The 24,032-nt window shown below is 39.8% G+C and overlaps 1 protein-coding gene across 1 annotated transcript in view; it reads right to left on the bottom strand.

Annotated features, from left to right (window-relative positions):
* The window catches only part of LOC122816270 (bactericidal permeability-increasing protein-like), a 707,989-nt gene that overhangs the window by 254,020 nt on the left and 429,937 nt on the right, over positions 1 to 24,032 (bottom strand). The window contains exon 6 of the mRNA XM_044089007.1: positions 22,069 to 22,132. Within this exon, the coding sequence (XP_043944942.1) occupies positions 22,069 to 22,132 (64 nt within the window). The remainder of the gene's footprint in view (positions 1 to 22,068; positions 22,133 to 24,032) is intronic.

Below are 24,032 nucleotides of genomic sequence, written 5' to 3'. Positions count from 1 at the left end.
TATTCATTAAATATAAGCAAAGGAAGTTCACCCTGTTTAAGTATCAAAGTGTTACACAGCTGTAGTACTTGGGAGACTCTATTTCAAAAACAATAATATTAATATTAATAAACTAAGCACATATGTATTTTTTCCTTTTCATATGATAACCCATTATATTATTTTCTACCCCAAAGTCTTATGTGGTACATGAATTTATATGACCTGCTATTTTTCTGATGCAGAGTCAGTGTTGCATGTGCATAGTTGGCAGCTGATGAATAAAATAAGTGATGGATAAATACCACAGACTCTGGTAGCTGGCTGATGTCAGTAGGTGATTTGGTATGTGTGTTAATGTGCCATCAGTCAGGTTTTTGTGACTGAACTCTCAGAAGGATGTTGTGCACAATCATGCTTTAACCATGCAGTTTTGTTACCAAGTTTACTAATATAGTGCTTAAGGACAATGTTGAATGCTGTACACAGCTTTATTCATTATGCCACAAAGGATGTAATTGGACTTAAGAGGCTCAAATGTAAAGTAATTTAGGGGGGCCGCAGTGGTGCAGCAGTTAGCATTTTCACCTCACAGCAAGAGGTTCTCCTGTTCGATTCTTGGCTGGAGCGCCTCCTGTGTGGAGTCTGCAAGTCCTCCCCACAGTCGAGTGACATCTAAAGACATGCAGGTAGATGCATGGGTGAATGGGTGTGCCTTCTTTGAAGGTCAGGCATCAGGCTGGCAACTCAGCAGTGTAAAACTCCACTGCCAATCATTAGAGGACAGGAGTTCCACTGTGGTGACCCCTAACTAGGAAAAGCTAAAAGACCTTTTAATTGTAAAGTCACTTAGAAAATTGCAGGGATAGTTGTACAAAACGTTGCTAGGACAATCCCCCAAATCTTAACTGTATAACAGAGTGGTAGCCTATTTTACTACCTGGTACAGTAAACTCTCAGTTAACTGGCATCTATGGGGATTGGTAGATGCTGGATAAGTGTAGTTTCTGGTTGCTTGAGAGTTATTAAAAATAGACCTGATAAATACTGTACCCTATACTATACCATACCATACCATAAACACTATATTGATTTGATTTTAATATTGAAATATAGTAATTAAAAGCCTGGTTGGAATATTTAAATGTATATTTCCCCTTGAAAGCGTGGCACGTGAAAAGGTTTTCAGCGGCATGCTGAGTGGACTGGAATTGAATGAATTGAATAGAGAATGTGAGAGTGAATGCATGTATGAAAGCTGAAGAGACTGTGTGTGTGTGTGTGTGTGTGTGTGTGTGTGTGTGTGTGTGTGTGTGTGTGTGTGTGTGTGTGTGTGTGTGAGAGAGAGATCAGAGAGAGAATGTGCAATCTGATACAAACTGAGTGAATATGATGCATGTGTTGACATTTTAGAAATTTGACTTGCTTGGTTTGACTTGTTCTCAGGTTGGGGAGAGAGGGAATTTATTCGCATCTTCCTTTTTAAAACTCTAGAACTCTAAAAATGTAAGGTATGTTTCTGCGGAGGAAAAAACAGAGTGCAAAACATGAAAAAATGAATTGTTCATATTGTACAGTATTTCTCTGATTTTTTTCTGGTTGCTTGAGAGTTCTGGTTGCTTCAATTCTGGTTAACTGAGAGTTTATTAGGCTTTACTTTACAAATTATAGCTTGTCCTGACAGATTGAAGAGAAGATGCAGCAAAGACATAACTTCACAACTTAACTTGTTGGATTTTTTTCTGTAGAAAATATTACACTTTGTGCATAAACGATTATGGAACTAGCACTTTGGCAGGACAACGATCTCTGAATTAATGAAGAAATTTCATTGGTGCAGTATATCTTCTGCCAAAGGATAACACTGATATTAACAGGAGGGGTGCACAGTGGGCAGAAAATTATATTTACTCAGACATGTGACTCATACACAGAGATGTGACACATTTTATTACATTGCAAAGGATATGGAGAAAAAGCATTTTCAGATGTTCATATTATATAAGGTCTGCTCCCGAAGCTAATTAAAATTCATGTGGTGAAAAACCTTTACTATATATTAGAACTTGTGCCAGAAATCTTTCTGCATTATATTTGTGCCTCAGTCATTTTTATGACAAACATTGCACTTTGCCAAGTTTAGAGATGTATGAAGCAGAGAGAAAATGTGATGAACATCCTACAAACTATGAATGGAGTTTGCTCATGGAACTGGATTTTGGGGGGAAGAACAGAACTGGGGACGATGAAAGGGCATGCAGTGAAACTGACACTAGAGATGCAGTGACAAAGAAAAGGAAAATCTCACTTAGCTGAATTTTTCATTTGTGTAACACTAACACATTTTTCACCAAATTGTGTGATGCAATTTGATGATAAATGAACATTATAAGCAGCTGAACACATACTTTGAGTTGAACAGTCCTGAAGATGTAGTTACCAAGACTGACCAGAATGGACTTGTTGGGTATCATTATGTGAAGGTCTCAGATACTGGAGGTGGTGAATTTTCCTGCTTTAATGGAACATCTGTAATTAAAGCTCATGTCCAAAACCAACACCCTGTGTAGGATGGTGGTTCAGTGGTAAGAAGTCTGTCTCACAGTAACATGGTCAGTGGTTCATTCCTGGCTCTAGGTCACTTTCTGTGTAGTTTGCACCTTAGCTGTCTAGGTTTTCTCAGTGTGCTTCAAATTTCTCCTACAAACATGCTGGTTGTTTGCCTCCAATGAAATATTACTCTTTCTGTATACATAGTATTTAACATTATCTTTAATAGTGAAAATTGTCCATGGACCAAACCAGTTAAGAATGCTGAAATAAAATAAACCTGTCATTGCAATGATTGCATCTTTGTCTGGGCCATCAATAAGCCAGGCTTGATATTGAATCTTGAGAAGTCATACGTTTGTGTATAATGCGTTATATTTCTCAGGGACAGATGTTCTTCAAGAAATAAACAAAAAGCTGTCCAGTACACCAAAAACCAATTTAATAAATATACAAGCTACTGCAATGTTCCAAGCTTTCATAAAATGCCTTTTCAAGTGTAATAGCCATTAACATTCAAAGCCTTTTTAATACACACAGAAAACATAAGAGCATATGAATTAATCAAGTTCAGACACATATACAAACATTTCCTTTAAAATTATCAAACGGATTAAACAAAAAAAAAGTAATAATAAAAATCGTCATCTAAGACACCATGTTTTCAATATACATTTTATATTTACTGCCGTGTTTAGACCCTGAGTATGATCTGCTCTCAAGATATTTATCCATTTATATTCCATTCTTTTGGTCCTGCTTTGAATGTTGCCACCTCAACAACCATTTAAAGAGAAAGTTTCTAAAACAAAAAATGTAAAATTATGTCCTAAAGCTTTATTCATAATATGTTTACACAGAGTATTCTGTTCATTCCCTCTTCTTCACTTCCATGTCCTCACCAGCCACACTTACCCCAAGTCATCCCTACCACCTGTCCTCTACCTTGTATCTCTAAAGAGCAGGTCGTGAACACCCTCTCTAAGGTAAAAACATAGCATCCATGGGACCTGATAATATCCAAGGCTGCATCCTACATGGGCTCAAACAAGAATTAGCAACACCATTCGGTGCTCTTTTCAAGGCCCTTAATGAGGGGAAATCTGTGCGTACAGCCTACCTAGACTTAGCCAAGGTTTTTGACACTATCCACCACTCAAGCATAATTGACAAACTCACCCAGCTAGGTATCAACCTGTATATCATTAGATGTGTTGCTAACTGGCTCATTGATAGACCTCATATAGTCAAAATAGAGGAATTCACCTCCAGCAACAAACCTGCAACCAGTGGTGTTCCACAAGGATCAGTCCTGGGACCTCTACTCTTTGGAATCTATTTCTCTGAAGTGCAAGCTAAAACTAAAGGTCTGTGGCTGACAAAATTTGCTGATGACTGCAAACCAAGAGCGGTCATATAATGTCCAAACAATGTTAACATCCTAGAAAATGGTCTTATAAAACCAAATGACTGGTGCCAAAGTCATGGCCTTAAGCTCAATGCAAAAAAATGTATTATCATCCCTTTCAGTAAGAGTGATGTTCCTGCTAACTAGTACATTGATAACAAGCTAAGTACGCACTCAGTGGTGAGAGACCTGGGCACACAGGTTGACAGCAACATTACCTTTGATCACCATGTCTCCACAGTGGTAAGAATGGCATTCTATATTGATCATCTCATTAGTAAGGGTATTGCCTCCAGAAAAAGAGAAGTTATAACCTCCCTGTATGCTTCCCTCATCAGGCCAATAATTGAGTACAATGCCCCTTTTGCTATGTACCTTTCCAAACACCTGTAGCAACTGGAGAGACCACAAAGGTTCCTCACAAGGAAAATTCAAGGTCTTCAGCATTTGTCTTAAGAGGATAATCTGAAATCACTGTCACTTTATTCTGTTTCATACAGTCTACTTAGAGGCGATCTCTGCCTGGCATATAAGGCAATCTTTGAGCCTGCTTTATTGGAAATGCTGCATATCTATAAGGCAGATGGTACACGGGTTACTCGCGCTAATGGCCTTAACCTGGTATGTGACATTAATAGGACCTGCTGGAGGGAAAGATTTGTCTCCTAGGGGTCAGCACACCTTTGGAACAGACTCTGGCTTCATGTCAAGCAGAGCGCCTCTTTGGCCATCTTCAAATGCAACCTGGATGATTGGATGGGTAACTGTAAATTCACCACAGGGGTTCCATCTATGTCCATCTTGGATAGGGGATGATAGGTGCTAATCGTGGAAATAAGGGCAGAACTTGGCTAGGCTTGTAAGAGCCCTAGGATCATTAGCCTAGTAACCTCCTATGATCCTGCGATCCTATGATATCTGATAGATGTGAACAAATTATTTGTTTCATTTTAAAATTAGTTTTGATAACATAAAATTAATGACATTTCACATGACTAGCCATGCACACTAAGTTAGTTGTGTCACAGGTTGCAGAACACCTTACTTCATACTTTTTCATCATTACTGTAGAGGTAAAAGATATAATGTTATTTATATGTTTACAATGTACACATGATCTACACAGATAAGTGCCAACTTTTAAATTGTTCACACCTCTATCACTGTAAAGTTGTCCTTATAATATAAATGTTGTTTCAAGTACAAGCTATTCTTATAGCTGAACATAGGTCTAGGTTTAATTAATTTGATAATTTTAAAGAAAATGCTTTTATATGTGTCTAAACTTGATTACTTCATAGGCTCTTTATGTTTTTTGCATGTATTAAATAGACTTTGAATGTTAATGGCTATTACACATGAAAAAGGATTTTGTGAAAGCTTGAAACATTACAATAGCTTGTGTATTTGCTAAATTGATCTGTGGTGTCCTGCATGGCTTTTGGTTTATTTTTTGCTTGGACTTGCATATTCTGGACTTTGCTGAATTTTCCTTGTTTGTTTGGACAGATGTTCTTGAAAAGGACAGAAGGAGACACAGGAATGGTGCTTGCCATTGCCCTGTGGTAGTGATAACAAGATGCCTTGCTAGAAGGCTGGGCTTGGGTTATCATGGCCACCTGATGGCTTTATACAGAAGTTTGCAGGTGTGCTCATTAGTTTTGCATGTTAGTACACCCTCACTAGAAAAAATATGGAGAAACTGAAACTCCTACATACAGGATAAGAACTCTGGCCACTGCAGCTTCTGTTTTCAGTGAGCTTTTGTCATATTAATCTGGACTCGAAGTCTCTCTCAAATGTGGTCAGAATTGGGGGGGGGGATAAAACCACGCAAGTAAGGAACAGGTGCACGGCCAACATAAAGGAACTTTAGAACTCCAAACCACCAATAGCCAGCACTCAAATGTCAGCATAAAAGTCTTTATTTCATTTCAACGCATAGAAAATGACAGCAATTACAGCATACTGGTTTTGGCAACAAAGCCTTCTTCAGTGCAATTGGTATGCTGTAATTGCTCTCACTTTCTATGAGTTGAAATGCAATAAAGACTTTTATGCTAACATTTGGGTGCTTGCCATTGGTGCTTTGGAAAACTGAGAGAGCCCATGAATAAACTCAGCCACAATGTAAATAAAAGTAAGTAACAAAAAATTACTTATTTTAGCACTGTACAGCATTAGAAATATCCATGAAGTATTCCAGCCTAACATGGTAATACACTTGAGTCCTGATACTTAGGCTGAAGGTTGACATGAATGTTAGCTGATTTCTAATATGCAATGTTACTTCAACCAGAAAATGCACATAAACTAGTTTTCAGTTTAACCAATAGTGAACTAGTTTTAGAGAAAGAATTTGCTTTATCAACTATTTGATGTTCTTAATTTTTAAAAATACTGGCAGCAGATGTTAGCAATTAGTCAACCAACAACCATAAGTAACAAACATAAACCAAGAAGAGATGACTAATGTAACATCAGCAGTGATCCTAGAAGAAAGTACGGTACAGAGAGTATCACAACATCCCTCATCATTAAAGAAGGAGTACTACTGTTGGCCTCTTTGCTTATAGACAGTTATTAAATGTAATTTTAATTTATTTGTCTGTTAAATGAAAACTCTGCCCTCCCCTACAGTGTAACTCAGTCCTTAGTATGCTTTTCTCCCTACAGTATGGTTTCAGTATTGTGTAGGTACCAGAAACCTGCTTGCACTTTTTAAAACCTTCATTTCTGTGCCTTGGAATTTTAGGAAGAGAAAGCCCACCTACTTTTTTTAAGCTTAACTTCTCACATACTTTGCAGAGGAATTTGTCTCTGCCTGCATGACATACAAAGACACAGATAAATCTGCAGTTTATCTTGCCAAGTACTGTTGTCAGTCTTAGATGGGAAATTAATCCTACTAATTTCAAAAGGACAGTAACTGCTAAAAAAGACAGAAAACTGTGGAACTATTTTCCACTGTTTTTATTGCAAAGAGGAGGAGAACTTAACACTCCCGTCTCATAGCAAAACAAAGCAATTAAATCAGTCAGGGGTTTAAAAGGCAGTTGTCACCTCTTCTGACACATTTACATAAGCAGCATCACAGTATTGAAATGATAAGCTTTAAATGTTGGTTATTTATAATAGTTTATATGTTAAGATAACTTAAATGTAGTATCAAATATTTCTGTTAACTTTAGTGAAAAGTCAGAAAATATTTTTTCTTGTAAAGTATAAACAGATTTACCATTTTCAAGCCACCCCCACACAGAGGACAGAAATGCAGAAAGAGAGACAGGTGACAACTCTATCAATCAGGTGCACTGAAACCATTTATATAAAGGTCTTTTATGTTTTCTGTGACATCTTTCCAAAGGGTGATGCATATCTGGCACACAGATCCATAGTAAGAGATTCCCACTGACTTTGAGTCCTTTCAGCAGTAGAGTGCATGAGCATTTTCCATTTCACAAAGGAAATCTGACGATTGATGGCAACCATAATATACAGCTGAATATACTTTAACATATGTTTGCTATGTGCTGTTGCGTTACAAACATGAATAATAGGAAATCAGAAGTATTTTAACTGTACTGAAATGCACGTCTGACAGTGTCTGTCTTTGTGTGTGTGTGTGTGTGTGTGTGTGTGTGCGCGCGCACACACACACACACACACACACATATATATATATATATATATATATATATATATATATATATACTTTTAAATCATGAATGACCAGATGATTGAAATTCAGAATCTTGAGATGAAAATGCAGACGTGTCAGTTCACTGAAAGTATAGAAAGTTGAATTTCATGTTACAAAAGTGTATGTAGTTGTTATAGTAGCAGTAGTGTAGAATGACACTATCACTTTAACGTTTATTTTGTGAAAGTTAAGGAAATATGATGGACATTACCAGAGTTGTTACAGCTATGAAGGTAGGTTTAAACTGTTAGTAAGAAGATAGAGTGAATATATTAGTAGGATAATTTCATCAGGTTTAACGCTGGTTGTGCAGTTAGTTTTCCACTTTTATTCAATATAGTGTGATCTCGGAGTTGGTATAATTTATATGTAGGGGGAGTGGAGGATGCAGGGGGGCACAGCCCCCCGTACAAAAATTTAGAAGCAGTATACTTTGGTTCCGCATTTTTGGGTGGTGGGTGTATTTTATGTAGGAGTTGGTTTTGTACTGTTGGTGGGCTGTTTGTACCGGATACATGTTATATTGTTGCTGTATTGTTATTATTTTTGTGTGTAGCTGTACCTTAGTTTCAGAAGTTTTAGTAATGTTATTTTTAAATGGACAACATTTTGTATTGTGGTTGTTTTGTTCTGGTGGAATGCAGGAACAGTCCATTTGCAGTTTTCTGTTCAATATTTTGACATGCAGTGATGTGGTTTTTCATCTTTTGCATTTTGAGATTCTGAATTTCATTCATATGATCATTCGTGATTTGAAAGTAGTATAATATATATATTATATATATATAGTATGTGTGCGTAACAGAGAAATAGATTATATGCTTGTATGTGCACTTCATGAGCTTTAAATAAAAACAAATCAAAATGGAAATTTAATTTTGTGTAACTGAATGTGTGTTTGTATATACATAAACACACACACACAAACACAGACACACACATGTATGTGTGTGTGTGTGTGTGTGTGTGTGTGTGTGTGTGTGTGTGTGTGTGTGTGTGTGTGTGTGTGTGTGTGTGTATGTGTGTAAAATGTATGTATGTAGCATGTATAATATTATATGTGTGAATGCATCTAGAAAGAGATATGCAATAGGTATTTTTATAAATAGTCACACATGCACTGACATATGGCTCTGTGTGTGTGTGTGTGTGTGTGTGTGTGTGTGTGTGTGTGTGTGTGTGTGTGTGTGTACATACACATACATACAGATGCACACACACACACACACACACACACACACACACACACACACACACACACACACATGAAGTGTGTGTATGCATGTGTGTATTAAATAATTGTCATCATCCTAATCAACCTACTTTCTACATGTCCCAAATCGTTTTCACCATACTTGTTATTAGGCTTCTCTGTCATGGCTATTCCATTCCAAAATTTGTAGGTTTAGTATGTTTTTATATTATCTTAGGACAACAAAGGTGTTGCAAATATAATTATCCCCCTGCTCTTTTCTTTTGTCATTTAGAGAACAGTAATATCTTACAGTGATGTGAGCTGTGCAATATGGGTGCATACAATTTTTTATTTATAATAGTATTTAAGACCTAACTTTGAGAGGATTTCTGTCTATACACACTGAGCAGAGTGGAGGAGGGGCATTGACTACAACTCTGATCTGAAATAAGTATCCTGTTTTTTTGGCTTATGTATACTGGTTATTGCTTCTAGCAAATTATATATAGCACTCGTTATTGCCTGCTGCATACCTTTTACTGTATTTTATTGCTATTAACTAATCTGCACGGGTAACTGATTAGTTTGCAGTTAAAAGCATTCTGTAGAGTCTCTGCTCTTTTATTTGTTTAAAAACTTTCATTTTGTAGCTCACTGCTGTCATAAAGACTTCTGTAGTGTTTACTGTCTAAAATAGTGTAGGCTAATAGCTTTAGTATTGTCCCAGTTCAGATTTGCTAACTCTGGGCCTGTTTGTTTTTGCAGTGATTGTTCTGAGCACATGACTAGGCCATCTTGAATTAGCAGAAGCTTTTCTTTACCTTCGTGGCAGGATAGTATTGCTTGTCTGCTGGCTAGTGGGGGCTGGATATTTTGTGCTTTTTAAAAAAAAGTTGTCTAAGGTTGTATCTTCTGCTATGTAAGCCCTAACTTTAAGAGGATTTCTGTCTATACACACTGCAGAGCGGAGGAGGGGCATTGACTACAACTCTGATCTGAGATAAGTATCTTGTTTATTGGCTTATTTATACTTTTTTTTTTGCTTCTAGCAATTTATATGTAGCAGTTTTTATTGCCTGCTGCATACTTTTTACTGTATTTTATTGCTATTAACTAATCTGCACAGGTAACTGATTTGTTTGCAGTTAAAAGCATTCTGTAGAGTCTCTTTGCTCCTTAATCAGTGGCAGTGAATAACATTAAGCAGTTTCCCTGCCCCCCGTAGGTGTGGTTACTGACTTGAAACTGTAGTTTTATTGTCCGTTTTGGGTCTATTCCTGCTTCTTTCCAGCCCCTGCTATCAAGCACGCCTTAACGTGCTTTAGCGCGGAGTTGCCACTAGAGCAGCATCGGGCAGCGCCGGTTTAACAAGGTTAAACTTTTTCTGGCTCCATAAAGTCTGTTCTTCAATTTTTTCCTTAGAACTGCTCTGTTAGGAACCTAAACAGTTTACACCTTCACTAAAAAGCACAGCACTTGTTCCTAATTGCTTTTTCTTCTCAAAAAGCTCAGCACTTGTCTTAAAAGCATATCCCTTGTCTTATAAGCATTTTCTTTGCAGGTCAAGCACTCCTATATTATACAAATCCCTCACTTGCAAAACCCCCCAGGAGTGCCCACTTCCCTGCTAAGCCCTCTACTTTTCTGTCTCATACCAACTCATAATTCTTTCTAGCATGTCGAAGGGTCAGATGCTGGCATCCTCTCCTGCCCAGTTGGTGAATCTGGGAATTCTGAGGCAATGTTACAATTGCCTCATGTACACGGACAACCCTCTCCTCCTCCCACATAACACTAACACTTATGAGAGATGCAGCTATTTAGCCAAACTGGAGGCTGAGCTCTCTCAACTCTGGACTGGCAAGACCAGGCAGGAGGAGAAGGCAACTACACACACCACAATACAAGTCTCACATAACTCAACCACACCACTGAATCAAACACATAAACACACTAAGACATACTCGGAGGCTCTGAGTAAAAATTTACCTAAACAGCAAAGGCCTCCAAAGCAGACACCCAAGCAACTGCAAACTCAAGACACCACACAAACAACACATAAAAAACAAAATCAGTGTGCAAAGCAGTCACTGCCCTTAAGGCCAAATACAACACCAAACATACTTATCATAGGTGACTCCATAGTCAGACACACTGACGTCCCACTCACCAGGCTGAACAAGGAGAAGGTCACGGTAAGCTGCCTATCGGGTGCTAGAATCCACCACATAACACAAGCACTCAGGTCACTCCACGGCAAGTACAAGTATGACACAGTCATTGTCCATGCTGGTGTGAACGACCTGAGACATACCTCCCTGGACTACATGAAAAGAGACATAGAGGAGCTCTCTGATTATGTAGCCCAGGCAGGTATGACCCTGACCCTGAGCAGTATCCTTCCTTCACCACGAATGATGCCACAATATAGTGACAAGATGATCAGCTTTAACAATTGGCTTAATTTCTGGTGTCATTCAAAGGGGATCCAGTGTCTGTCTGCTTGGGATGACATGCTTGACAAGCCACACTGCTTCGCAAGGGACGGCTTGCACCTGTCACCCTGGGATTCCGGATATTGGCTAAGGCTCTTGCCACCCCCATAGTGCCTTTTGTAGGCAAGGCTCAAATTCTAAACCTACCACCCTAGAAAACAAAAATGGGAAGAAACTAAGGGTAATGCTGCTCAATGCCAGAAGTCTAAATCTCAAAATGCACGCACTCGAGGCCCTTCTCAGTATGGAGAACATCGATGTCTGTGCTGTGACTGAAACCTGGTTCAAGGCTCCTGAGAGCACCCGGCACTATCAGGTTTTACCTCATATCATGCGTTCTGGCCCCAAAACCCGACCATACCACAAAAGGAGGGGTGTATCCATATTCATCAAGGATACCCACACCTCCAGGTTGGTGGCTACGCACAAAGCATCGGAAACCATCCAGGTGCAATTAACCATAGGCAAAACTGCTCTACAATTTGTAGCATGCTACAGGCCACCCTCTCAAACTCAGGAAACCCACACAGCCTTCCTGAAGACACTGGAGGGTATAAATGTATCACCAAACACCATCATATTGGGTGACTTCAACTACCCGAATATAGACTGGGAACATTACTCAAGCCCCAACTTTCTAGCCCAAAGGTTCCTGGAGTTCATACATTCAAATGCCATGGAACAACTAGTCACCATCCCCACAAGAGGAGAAAATATACTAGATCTCATCATCACAAACATGGGGACAAAATGCTCCACACCGGAAGTATATCCCTCTTTGGTGAGATCAGATCATAAACTAATCTCACTAGAAATCCACATCCCGCCCCCACCCCAAACAAAAAAGACCACAGTGAAGAACTTCTCTAAAGCAAACTTCACACTACTCAAGACAGGTGTAGTATCCTTCAAGGCCCCTGAGCCAATGGAAACCACAACCCAAGCTGCGGAAGCCCTTACAAATGCCTTCTATAAACACCTTCAGGACTGCATGGATCAGGCAATCCCAAATAAAACCAAGACTCTTTCCACCAAGGGCAAATGTCCAGTCTGGTGGACCCCAGCCATAAACAAACTTTACAATAAGAGGAGAAAGCTATTACATGATAGAGCAAAATCCCAAAAAGGGAAGGCATCTTTGATCAGTACTAGCAAGAAACTGCGATCCCTCATAAAATCATCCAAGGCCAACTTTGAGAAAAAAATTGCCATAGATTCAAAAGACAATCATAAGGCCTTCTTCAGCTATGTCAGAAACCTGGGTGGAAACTCCCAGATATGCTCAGAATTAGTCCAAAATGATACAAAATCACTGAACCCACAGACATTGCCAACATACTGGCAGACAGGTTCAGCACAAACTTCACCCCCCTCTCCCCCCCCAAAGGAGAGATAACTATCCCAACAGAGTGTAGCCTCCCAGACATCTCAAATGCGCAGGTGAAAGCTGCTCTCTCTAAAGCTAAAAACACAGCATCAATGGGACCGGATGGTGTCCCCGGCTGTGTGCTACATGAACTCAATGAAGAACTAAACCCGCACATAAGGCAGCTGTTTAATCTTAGCCTTACCACAGGATATGTGCCCAAGGAGTGGCATACGGCAACTGTGGTTCCACTCCACAAAGGTGGTGCCTCTACGGACCCTGGTAATTACCACCCCATAAGCTTAACAAGCCTGGTCTGCAAAGCTATGGAGAGGATCATAATGGAACTCATAAACAAGGACATAGGGGACTTGCAGACCTTGGACCCAACCCAGTTTGGCTTTGTCAAGGGCAGATCTTGCCTTTTGAACTTGGTCGACTTCTTCGAAACAGTTACCAAGGCCATTGATGAGGGAAAGGCAGTCCATACAGCCTACCTTGACCTTGCAAAAGCTTTCGACACAATACCCCACTCGGGTATCATAGAGAAACTTACCAGCTTAAATGTAAACCCATATGTCACAAGATGGGTTGCAAACTGGCTAAAGGACAGAACCCACAGGGTTAGTGTTGCTGGAGCCATGTCAGACTCCAAGCCGGTTACAAGTGGTGTCCCACAGGGCTCAGTCCTTGGCCCCCTATTGTTCGGCATCTACTTCTCAGAAGTACAGGCAAACATAGGAGGACTATGGCTGACAAAGTTTGTGGATGACTGCAAACTGGGTGCCATAGTGGATAGTACATCGGACACAGACATCCTTCAGAGGGTCTCACAGAAACTGATAGCTGGTGCCAGAGCCATGGCCTGAAGTTAAATGCAAAAAGTGTATAGTCATACCCTTCAGGAAAAACAAGGTAACCCCAAGCTACCATATAGGTGGCAACCCACTAAGCACAGAAGAGGTTATCAGGGACCTGGGTACCCAGGTTGACAGTGGCCTCTCGTTTGACACTCACGTTGCTAAAGTGGTTGAAAGACCTTCTACATTGCCCATCTGATCATGAAGGGATTCACATCCAGATCAAGTGAGGTCATTGTTCCCCTGTACTCTTCACTTATCAGACCAATGATCGAGTACAATGCCCCATTCGGGATGTATCTCACCCGACACCTGCAGCAATTGGAGAGACCCCAAAGTTCCTCACCAAAAGGATAAAGGGACTCCAAAACCTGTCATATACTGCCAGACTGAAGAAACTCCAACTCTATTCAGTTGCATACCATCTGCTCAGAGGTGACCTGTGCCTGACATACAAGGCCATGACCAACCCGGAATTAATGGACATGCTCCACCTCAAAAAATCCAAATCCACCAGAACCACTAGAGCAAGTGACTTAAACCTTAGCACGGATATAAATAGGACATGCTGGAGGGATAGATTTATCACCCAGAGACTCCCCATGCTGTGGAATAAAATCCCGGTCCATGTGAGGCAGAGCACCTTGCTGGCTCTGTTCAAGAGAAATCTTGACCGGTGGATGGGAGATCGTAGGTTTACCCTGGGAATCATCTCTGTGTCACTGCTGGACAGAGGTACAACAAACTAATGGGCACATTATTTCTAACATAAGGGGTGGCGTAAGCCACATAACTTTGGGCTAGGCTTATAAATGCCTTAGGGCAGATAGCCTAGTATAAACCTATGAAACCTATGAAACCTATTATCTGTTTAAAAACTTTGATTTTGTGGCTCACTGCTGTTATAAAGATTTCTGTAGTGTTTACTGTCTAAAACAGTGTAGGCTAATAGCTTTAGTATTGTCCCAGTTCAGATTTGCTGGCTCTGGGCCTGTTTTTTTCTGCAGTGATTGTTCTGAGCACATGACTAGGCCATCTTGAATTAGCAGAAGCCTTTCTTTACCTTTGTGGCAGGATTGTGTTGATTGGCTGCTGGCTAGAGGGGGCTGTTTTTTGTGCCTTTTTTTAAAACAAAAGTTGTCTATGGTTGTATCTTCTGCTATTTAAGCCCTAACTTGAAGAGGATTTCTGTCTATACACACTGAGCAGAGTGGAGGAGGGGCATTGACTACAACTCTGATCTGAGATACGTATTCTGTTTTTTAGCTTATTTATACTGTTCTTTTGCTTCTAGCAATTTGTATATAGCAGTTTTTATTGCTTTTTGCATACTTTCTACTGTATTTTATTGCTATTAACTAATTTGCACTGGTAACTGATTTGTTTGCAGTTAAAAGCATTCTGTAGAGTCTCTTTGCTCCTTTATCTGTTTAAAAACTTTTATTTCGTGGCTCACTGCTGTCATAAAGATTTCTGTAGTATTTGCTGTCTAAAACAGTGTAGGCTAATAGCTTTAGTATTGTCCCAGTTCAGATTTGCTGGCTCTGGGCCTGTTTGGTTTTGCAGTGATTGTTCTGAGCACATGACTAGGCCATCCTGAATTAGCAGAAGCCTTTCTTTACCTTCGTGGCAGGATTGTGTTGATTGGCTGCTGGCTAGTGGGGGCTAGTTCTTTTATGCTTTTTTAGAAAAAGTTGTCTAAGGTTGTATCTTCTGCCATTTAAGCCCTAACTTGAAGAGGATTTCTGTCTATACACACTGAGCAGAGTGGAGGAGGGGCATTGACTTAATCTCTGATCTGAGATACGTATCCTGTTTTTTTTGGCTTATTTATACTGGTTATTGCTTCTAGCAAATTATATATAGCACTTTTTATTGCCTGCTGCATACGTTTTACTGTATTTTATTGCTATTAACTAATCTGCATGAGTAACTGATTTGTTTGCAGTTAAAAGCATTCTGTAGACTCTCTTTGCTCCTTTATCTGTTTAAAAACTTTCATTTTGTGGCTCACTGCTATCATAAAGATTTCTGTAGTTTTTACTGTCTAAAACAGTGTAGATTAATAGCTTTAGTATTGGTCCCCACCCTCAACCCCGTTGGTGTCTTGTTATACTTGGCGGCTTTGCAGTTGTCCGCCCCACTGTAAATTTGATCTGGGACACGCCTCCCAGTCTAATGTCATTAGCTCATTCTACCTAATGCAGAGAGAACATCTGAAAAGGCCTTCTTTTCCTCTTTTCTCCCTTTCTTTAAAAAAATTGCCTGAATCTCCTTACGTTCTGACTGTGCTTCTCAAACATTTTGAAAATATAGAGTATATTTTAGTACATTTATTAAAACTGTATTTGCCTTAATATTGCTACGACTCAAGTGCTCTAGGTTGTACTGCATCTGAATTGTTTAAGTGTGTTTTAGCTGCTTTTCTGTATATATAGACTTCTCTGTATATGTAGACTAGCTACTTATTCTACTGTATTACTGCCTCTTAAATCATTTTTCAGTTGTGCACTTGCCTTGCTTCATTTAAAAAGTTTTAAATTGCTAGTTTTGTAGAGTTTTAATTGCATTTACTGTTTAGGACTACACACTCAAGTGCATTAGCCTTTTCTGTGTTTATTTACTGTTATTGCATTGTTTAGCCTGTTTTAGCAAAAAAAAAAAATACTATCTTGTTTGCTTATTTCCGACCTTTCCTAGGCAGTATAGTCCAGATCTCAGGCTTTGCTTGTCTCACGACTTTATCTTCTGTGTTCAGAGCTATCCAGACCTTGCTGTGGTAGAGGGAAGTCCTACTGCTTACCAGTGGGAAGGGTGAGCAATACACTGCCTATCTAACACTAGAGGAGTGGTTTCCAGCTCTGAAATTGTAATGTTATTAGCCTGTTTGGGCTGATTTCTATCCCTTTCAACTCTATGGCTTAAAAACGCATGTGTTTGTGCATTATTCACATCATGCAGCCACACAGGGCTATGGTTAAACTATTCCAGGTGCCAGAAAGTCTGCTCTTTAAATTTTCCCTTAGTACTAGCTGGTTTCTCAGTAGTAGCACTAAAATCTGAACCCCTGTGACTAGCACTTGCTCTAGAACCTGATACAAGCCCTCAACTCTCCTTGTCAATAAGGAGAAATTAATCATAGGCACTAAGGCTATAATTGAAAAGTACCTTGCAAAGGTAAGGGAAAACAGCTCTTGTACTTTACAAAAAAAGCACCTAAACAGGCATGTCCAAGGGTCAGCTTCCGGTGATTTCTCCTGTCCACCTGGTGAATATGGGCATACTGGATCAATGCGGTAACTGCCTCATGTACACAGACAACCCTCTCCTCCTACCACCCAACACTACAACCTTCGAGAGATACACTTACATAGCCAAACTGGAAGCAAAGCTCTCTCCAGTCAAGATTGTGCTAGACAGTCATGAGGAGAAGGTTAATACCTGCACTACACCTCAAGCAACACATAGCCCTTCAAAACCCACATCATCAACACCCACACATAGCAACACTAAACCCACATATGCAGAGGCCCTTAACATTAACCTGCCTAAGCAACAAGGACTTCTGAAGCTGAAACACAAACAAGCACCAGTCACAACCAAAGTGACACATAGCTCACAACACCAGTGTGTCACCCAACAACAGCCCCTAAGGCAAGGCAATGTACCCAACACTTTACTCATAGGTGACTCTATAATCAGGCACACTGATGTCCCACTCACCAGGCTGAACAAGGAGAAAATTACAGTCAGCTGCCTGTCAGGTGCCAGGATCCACCACATAATGCATACACTCAAGTCACTCCACAACAAGTACAAATATGAGTCTGTCATTGTCCGTTTTGGAGTGAATGACTTGAGACATACCTTCCTGGACTACATGAAAAGAGACATGGAAGAGCTCTCGGATCATGTGGCCCAGGCAGGAATGACCCTAGCCCTGAGTAGCATCCTGCCTTCACCCAGAATGATACAACAGTATATGGACAAAATGACTGACTTCAACAATTGGCTAAGCTTCTGGTGTCATTCAAAGGGGATCCAGTATCTGTCTGCCTGAGAAGACATGATCGACAAACCATGATGCTTTGCCAGAGATGGAATGCACCTGTCACCCCTGGGATTCAGGTTACTGGCTAAAGCTCTTGCCACCCCTATAGTGCCTTTTTTTAGGCAAGGTTCAAAGGACAAAACAACCACCACCGTAACAGATACAAGCATGCAAAATCTGAAGGTAGTGCTACTCAATGCTGGAAGTCTAAACATCAAAAAGCACTCTCTCGAGGCACTCCTAAAAATGGAGAACATCGATATCTGTGCAGTAACTGAGACCTGGTTCAAGGCTCCAGAGAGCACCCCTGCAATACCAGGCTACAACTCTTACCACACTTTTCGGCCACCAAACCAAGACCGAAACACTAATTGTGGAGTGTCCATATTCACCAAGGATATTCACACCTCCAGGCTAGTTGCCCAACACAATGCATCTGAAATTCTCCAGGTGCAACTAACACTAGGTAAGACTACAATCCAAATTTTAGCTTGCTACAGATCCCCCACCATGCCCCAAGATTCTCACTACACCTTTCTAAACATACTGGAAAATATTAAGATACAAACAAACACCCCAATACTAGGTGATTTCAACTACCCTGCTATTAACTGGGAAAACTACTTTGGTACCAACACCTTTTCCCAACGGTTCTTGGAATTCATAAATTCCAATGCCCTGGATCTACTAATCCATTGTCCCACCAGGGGCTCCAGTATCCTAGACCTGGTCATTACCAACATGGGAGATAGATGCTCCACACCAGTAGTCACCCCCTCATTGGTCAGGTCTGACCATAAGCAAATCACCCTTGACATCCACATCCCACCCCCCCACCCCCCTGTAAGGAAACCTCCGTAAAAAAACATCTCTAAAGCCGGCTTCATGCTACTCAAGTCAGAAGTGACAAACTTCATGGCACCCATGCAGACAGGGTCTGAAAGTTCTACTGTTGAATCCTACACTAAGGCATTGTACAAGCACATCCACTCGTGCATAGATCGTGCCATCCCAAATAGAACCAAGATGCTCTCCTCCAAAAAAGGAAGCCAATCTGGTGGTCCCCTGCCATAAACAAACTTTACAACAAAAGGAAGAAACTGTTGCAGAAAGGAGGAAAATCTCAGGATGCAAAAAACTCCCTTACCAGCCTCAGTAAGAACCTGAGATCCCTCATAAAATCCTCAAAAGCTAGTTACGAAAATAAAATTGCCAAAGATTCCAAAAACAACCACAATGCATTCTATAGTTATGACAAGAATCTAAATGGCAATGCTCAGATCTGCTCTGAGCTACAACAGAATGGCATTAAATATACTGATCCCAAGGATATTGCCAATATCCTGGAAGATCGATTTAGTGCCAACTTCACCCTCCTCTCACCCCCTAAAGGGCCCATCTCAATACCAAAAGATTGCCAAATTCCGTTAATCATGGCCACACAGGTAAAAACTGCACTATCCAAAGCTAAGAATACAGCATTCATGGGACCAGATGACATCCTGGGCTGTGTACTACATGAACTACAAAATGAAATGGCACCTCACCTAAGTGTCATGTTTAATCATAGCCTCACCTCAGGCTTCATGCCCACTGAGTGGCGCACAGCTACAGTTATCCCACTCCACCAGGGGAAATCCACCTTGGATCCCGGGAACTACCGTCCCATCAGTCAGACGAGCCTGATCTGCAAGGGCATGGAACTTATAAACAAAGACATTGGCAACCTTCAAACACTGGACCCCCACCCAGTTTGGGTTGGTGAAGGGCCGATCTTGTCTCCTGAACCTGACTGACTTCTTCAAATCAGTCTCCAGAGCTGTCGATGAGGGTAAGATGGCCCACACAGCCTATCTGGACCTCGCCAAGGCCTTTGACACCATCCCCCATTCTGGAATCATAGATAAACTTACTAAGCTGGGCATAAATCCCTACATCACTCAATGGGTTACCAACTGGCTTACTGACAGAACCCAGACTGTAAAAGTAGCCGACTCCAAATCCAGCTCCAGACAAGTGACAAGTGGAGTACCACAGGGTTCAGTCCTGGGACCGCTCTTGTTTGGCATTTACTTCTCTGAAGTACAGGCCAACACTAACGGACTCTGGCTAACAAAGTTCGCAGATGACTGCAAACTGGGCGCCATTATTGAATTCACCAATGATGTAGATATTCTACAAAAGGGCCTTACAGGAACAGATGCTTGGTGCCAGAACCATGGGCTCAAGTTTAATGCCAAGAAATGTATAGTTTCCCCTTTGGGAAAAAACATGTACCCATGAATTACCACATAGGTGGCAGTACACTAAACACCAAAAGTGTGATAAGAGTCTTAGGGACACAGGTGGACAGTGGTCTCACCTTCAATAACCACATCACCACAACAGTCAGGAAATCATTCTATGTGGCACACCGCATCACTAAGGGCTTTTCATCCAGAAAAAAGGAGGTCATTGTCCCACTGTACTCATCCCTCATTAGACCCATTATAGAGTATAATGCCCTGTTTGATATGTACCTCACAAGACATCTGCAACAGCTGGAAAGGCCACAGAAATACCTCACTAAAAGAATCACAGGCCTAAAGCAGATGCCATATGCTGACCGTCTAAAAAAACTCCAGCTATACTCTGTGGCATGTCGTCTACTCAGAGGCGATCTCTGCTTAACATACAAGTCCATGTCAAGCTGTTGGACATTCTCCACTTAAAGAAATCTCAATCCCTCAGAGCCATAAGCTTCAGGGATCTAAACCTTGTCATCACAATGAACAAAACAGGCTGGAGGGATAGGTTCCTGACCCAGAGACTTCCCATACTCTGGAATAGCCTGCCCATACATGTCAAGCAGAGTGCCTCCTTGGTCCTCTTCAAAGGGAACCTTGATATTTGGATGGGAGATAGGAAATTCACCCCAGGGATCATGTCAGTCACCCTGATAGACAGGGGTCCAGGGAAGTAAATATTGTGGGAAGAAATATCCAGGGAATTGTTATGGCTAGGCTTGTATAGGCCCTAGGGTCGACAGCCTAGTACTAACCTATGAACCTATAAAGTGAGCATAGCAGATTTAAACATTATTAATGTATACATTCTAGTAAATGTTGTTTAATGTTTTACTCATTCACTTTCACACCTTGGCTATGTGTTATACATGCAATCTTTGTCAAATGTCTTAGCATCAGTTTTTTTTTTTGCATTGCTAAGTGCATTTATCATTTATTATTATCTTTACAGGTGTAGACTGGGTCATGGCTGAAAAGGGTCCTGGGACCAGTTCTCTTTCTTGCTTAACAAAGTATAAATAAATACAAAACAGAGAAAAGGAGTGGTGAGCATGACAGAAATAACTAAAAAAATAGTAAAGCACTTTTTAATTCTGCATCATTCATGGGAAAGAGAAAAAAACTTCTCACTGAAGGCCCTGGGAAGTAGTAAACAGGCTTACTTTGGAGTCCTTTCCAAAATTAGATATCACCTGTACATGGTACAGCAAGAACCATTTATTGAAGTGAGAGTTTACACACCTCAGGATGAGACTGTGGTGAAAGTCTGTCAATTCCTTTAGAACTACAAAAGAATCTGTTTACAAAAGCCTACTATTTACCTACTTTCTTTTGCTGGAAGTAGCTAACAGCTATTTATAGCATATAACAAGCTCTGACAAGACACATAAATGAGGTTCACTCAAGGAAACATTGAAACAACTTTATTACAGAAGGTGTTTTAGATGACAGTACTTCACACTCCTGCCATTCTATCTTAATCGTATGAGAAAACAACATCAATTCCTTGTGTCTAGCATGAGTAATTTAAAGAGGACTTGAAATGTATTCTGGGAAGAAGGAATGAAAGCAATAAAACAAGATCACGTTACCAATGTAGACCCCATCAGCTGTCATTTTGTGGGAAGCACATTAAAATTGTAAAAGAAGCACATGGAGTGATTGTGAGGCATTAAAATAGCTCAGAAAATAAAGATACAATAAAAAATTTTTTTGAGTTCTAAGGTGGAGTCTTCCTTTAAACAGGTACATAAACTGGTATGTTGCAGATTTTTTTTCAACCAATGCTTATATGCTCATAAGTTCAACAAGAAATGTGATATGTCCATAGACAATTTAGAGTAGCTAGATTTTGGAGGGAACTGGGGCACATCCACATGGACATGTCCATGGGAAAAACATGCAGACTCTTGATGGACATTGCTATTGGCTCGAATACAGCTCTAGATCTGAGACCTGTGAGGCAAAAACCTTCAGCTGTGATCCATCATACAGCTCACATTAGAATTCACCTAAATATAACAGTATGCTCCAACTCCAGCAGGAAGTGTGTTTTTAAATTTTCAGGTGACAGGAAAATAAATTTTGTAGATAAATTAAAATGAATGAAGTCAAGTATCACAATTATTATTAGTAGCAAATGATCACTTGAATGTTCTTATTAGAAAAGACTTACCTGTGCATTCAACACGTGTTTCACAGTATCTTTTATAGGGCCAAGAAACATGCTATAAAACCAACTTAAAAAGAAGAAAAAAAAGTTACTTCTCAAACATATTTATCAAGGGAAACACACACATCCCCTCCAAAAAAAATGCAGCATGCCAAGATGAATTTCTTTATAATAGATGTGTTAGGAATGGCTCAATGCTTTTTTTCATTTCCTAGCAAAGGGCACAATTTCATGTCGATGCATGGTTTTCTGACACCTAATTGGTGAAGCAAGGGCTTTGATCCCTGATTTATCAAATTTATTATTAATGGCAACCTATTGATACAGTGCCAGCATTATTAGCAATTGTTAAAACTCTTAATCAAATTTGCCAACACATATTTCAGCAATAGTGGCATATCTTTTCTTTTTCAACTGTTTTGTGACCTTGAAACAAATATTTAGAAGTTCAGGAGGGGTGGGGGATCTTTGAATTATGAAGATATGGAAATTTTACTCCTTCCTCAAGGTTCAGTGATATCACAGTTAATATGTATAAAAATGTGGAGGTACAGTCTTCAACATGGGAGGGATTAAAAAATCATGTTCCTCTTAAAGAAATATGTTTTTGCAAATTTTGGCATAATAGAGGGTTGTCAACATTTTCAGCATTTCACATGTTTATTTCACAGAGTGAGGAGTCTATAAACTTCAAATTGATTTAAAGTCATGAATTTTTCTAAGGCATGCTTTCCTAAGAGAAATTGCTCCCAATTAAAGTTACCATTTTTTCTTTTGCTCTTTTCCTTTATCCACAGTATGCATTTTTAAAAGAAAGTTGTTTCTAACTTTGTTACGATCAGTACTACCTACAGCACAAAACATTTACGTTGTAGCTCCACTTTCCTTCTGTTTATTGTTCTAGTACCAGATACAACAAGGATATGACAAAAAAGATTAAAATGAACAATACTGGATTTAAACTGCACAATTATTTCTTATCAGGCTCAGATAGTTCTGGAATAACACACAGAAGGCATAAACGTTTACCATATTTCATAAGTTGAAGATGTTGAAAATAAAATTGCACTAAAGCCTTAAAGGACGGGTAGCCTTCATTGTTATTCATAATCATTCTACTTGGAAGAAGCTGAGGCCCTGTTATCTATTAGTACATTTATTGGTAACGGCTGTATGGATTGAGGTTTTACACTTTTTAGAATAGAATTTCTTTTATTGAATTTTCCCAAATATAGTAATGGCACACATGATAAAATAGCATCATCAGAAAAGAAGTAATGACAAGTAAACAAACACATAAAACATTTATCTAGATTACAAATAAAGTTGCGAACTTTAGCTAGTGACCAAAACAGTTTCAACCTTACCACTAAATTTAAGAGCTTCTGAACAGTATAATAATATTTAACAAATGCAATATTTGATAAATAGTTTTCAGAGTTGTAATGTAGTATTTGGTAAGTGCTACAACAGTTTGCACTGTTTAAGCATTCCCTCTTACACACCTAGGAGGAGAGAAGAAAAACAAATGGATCAGGATCTGCAACTGCTAATGAAGAAGAGATAGAATGGAGGAAGATTTTCTTCTGATACATTCCCTACAATGTAACTCAGGTCTATATTACTTCATCAGAGTGACACTTCAATGAACAGCATTTCATTGAAAATGAGGTTTATGAAATTCCTCATATTTGGGGGGGTTGCACCCCCCACTAATTATATCTAACAATTCCGAGATCGAACTACAGTGAGGAAAGGGCAAATTTCCTGATCATCTCTGTACCGCAAGCTCAGTATGAACAGTTTGATGAATGGCATGTTTGATGTAAGTGCACTGAAAATGCTATCCGCTGAACTGACGTTTCACTGAACTGATAGGGACCCATGTAACTCATCTAGGGCACCCTTCTCAGCTTGTTATAAGGCTCTCTTCTGTGCTCTCTGATTCCCTGCTTGTTTGCTGTTTC

The sequence above is a fragment of the Protopterus annectens genome, chromosome 12.part0, assembly GCF_019279795.1.
Source record: "Protopterus annectens isolate FY-2018-M chromosome 12.part0, PAN1.0, whole genome shotgun sequence".
Taxonomy (NCBI): Eukaryota; Metazoa; Chordata; order Ceratodontiformes; family Protopteridae; genus Protopterus; species Protopterus annectens.
Note: the sequence above shows the minus strand (reverse complement) of the source record. Positions and strands in the feature narration are given on the sequence as shown.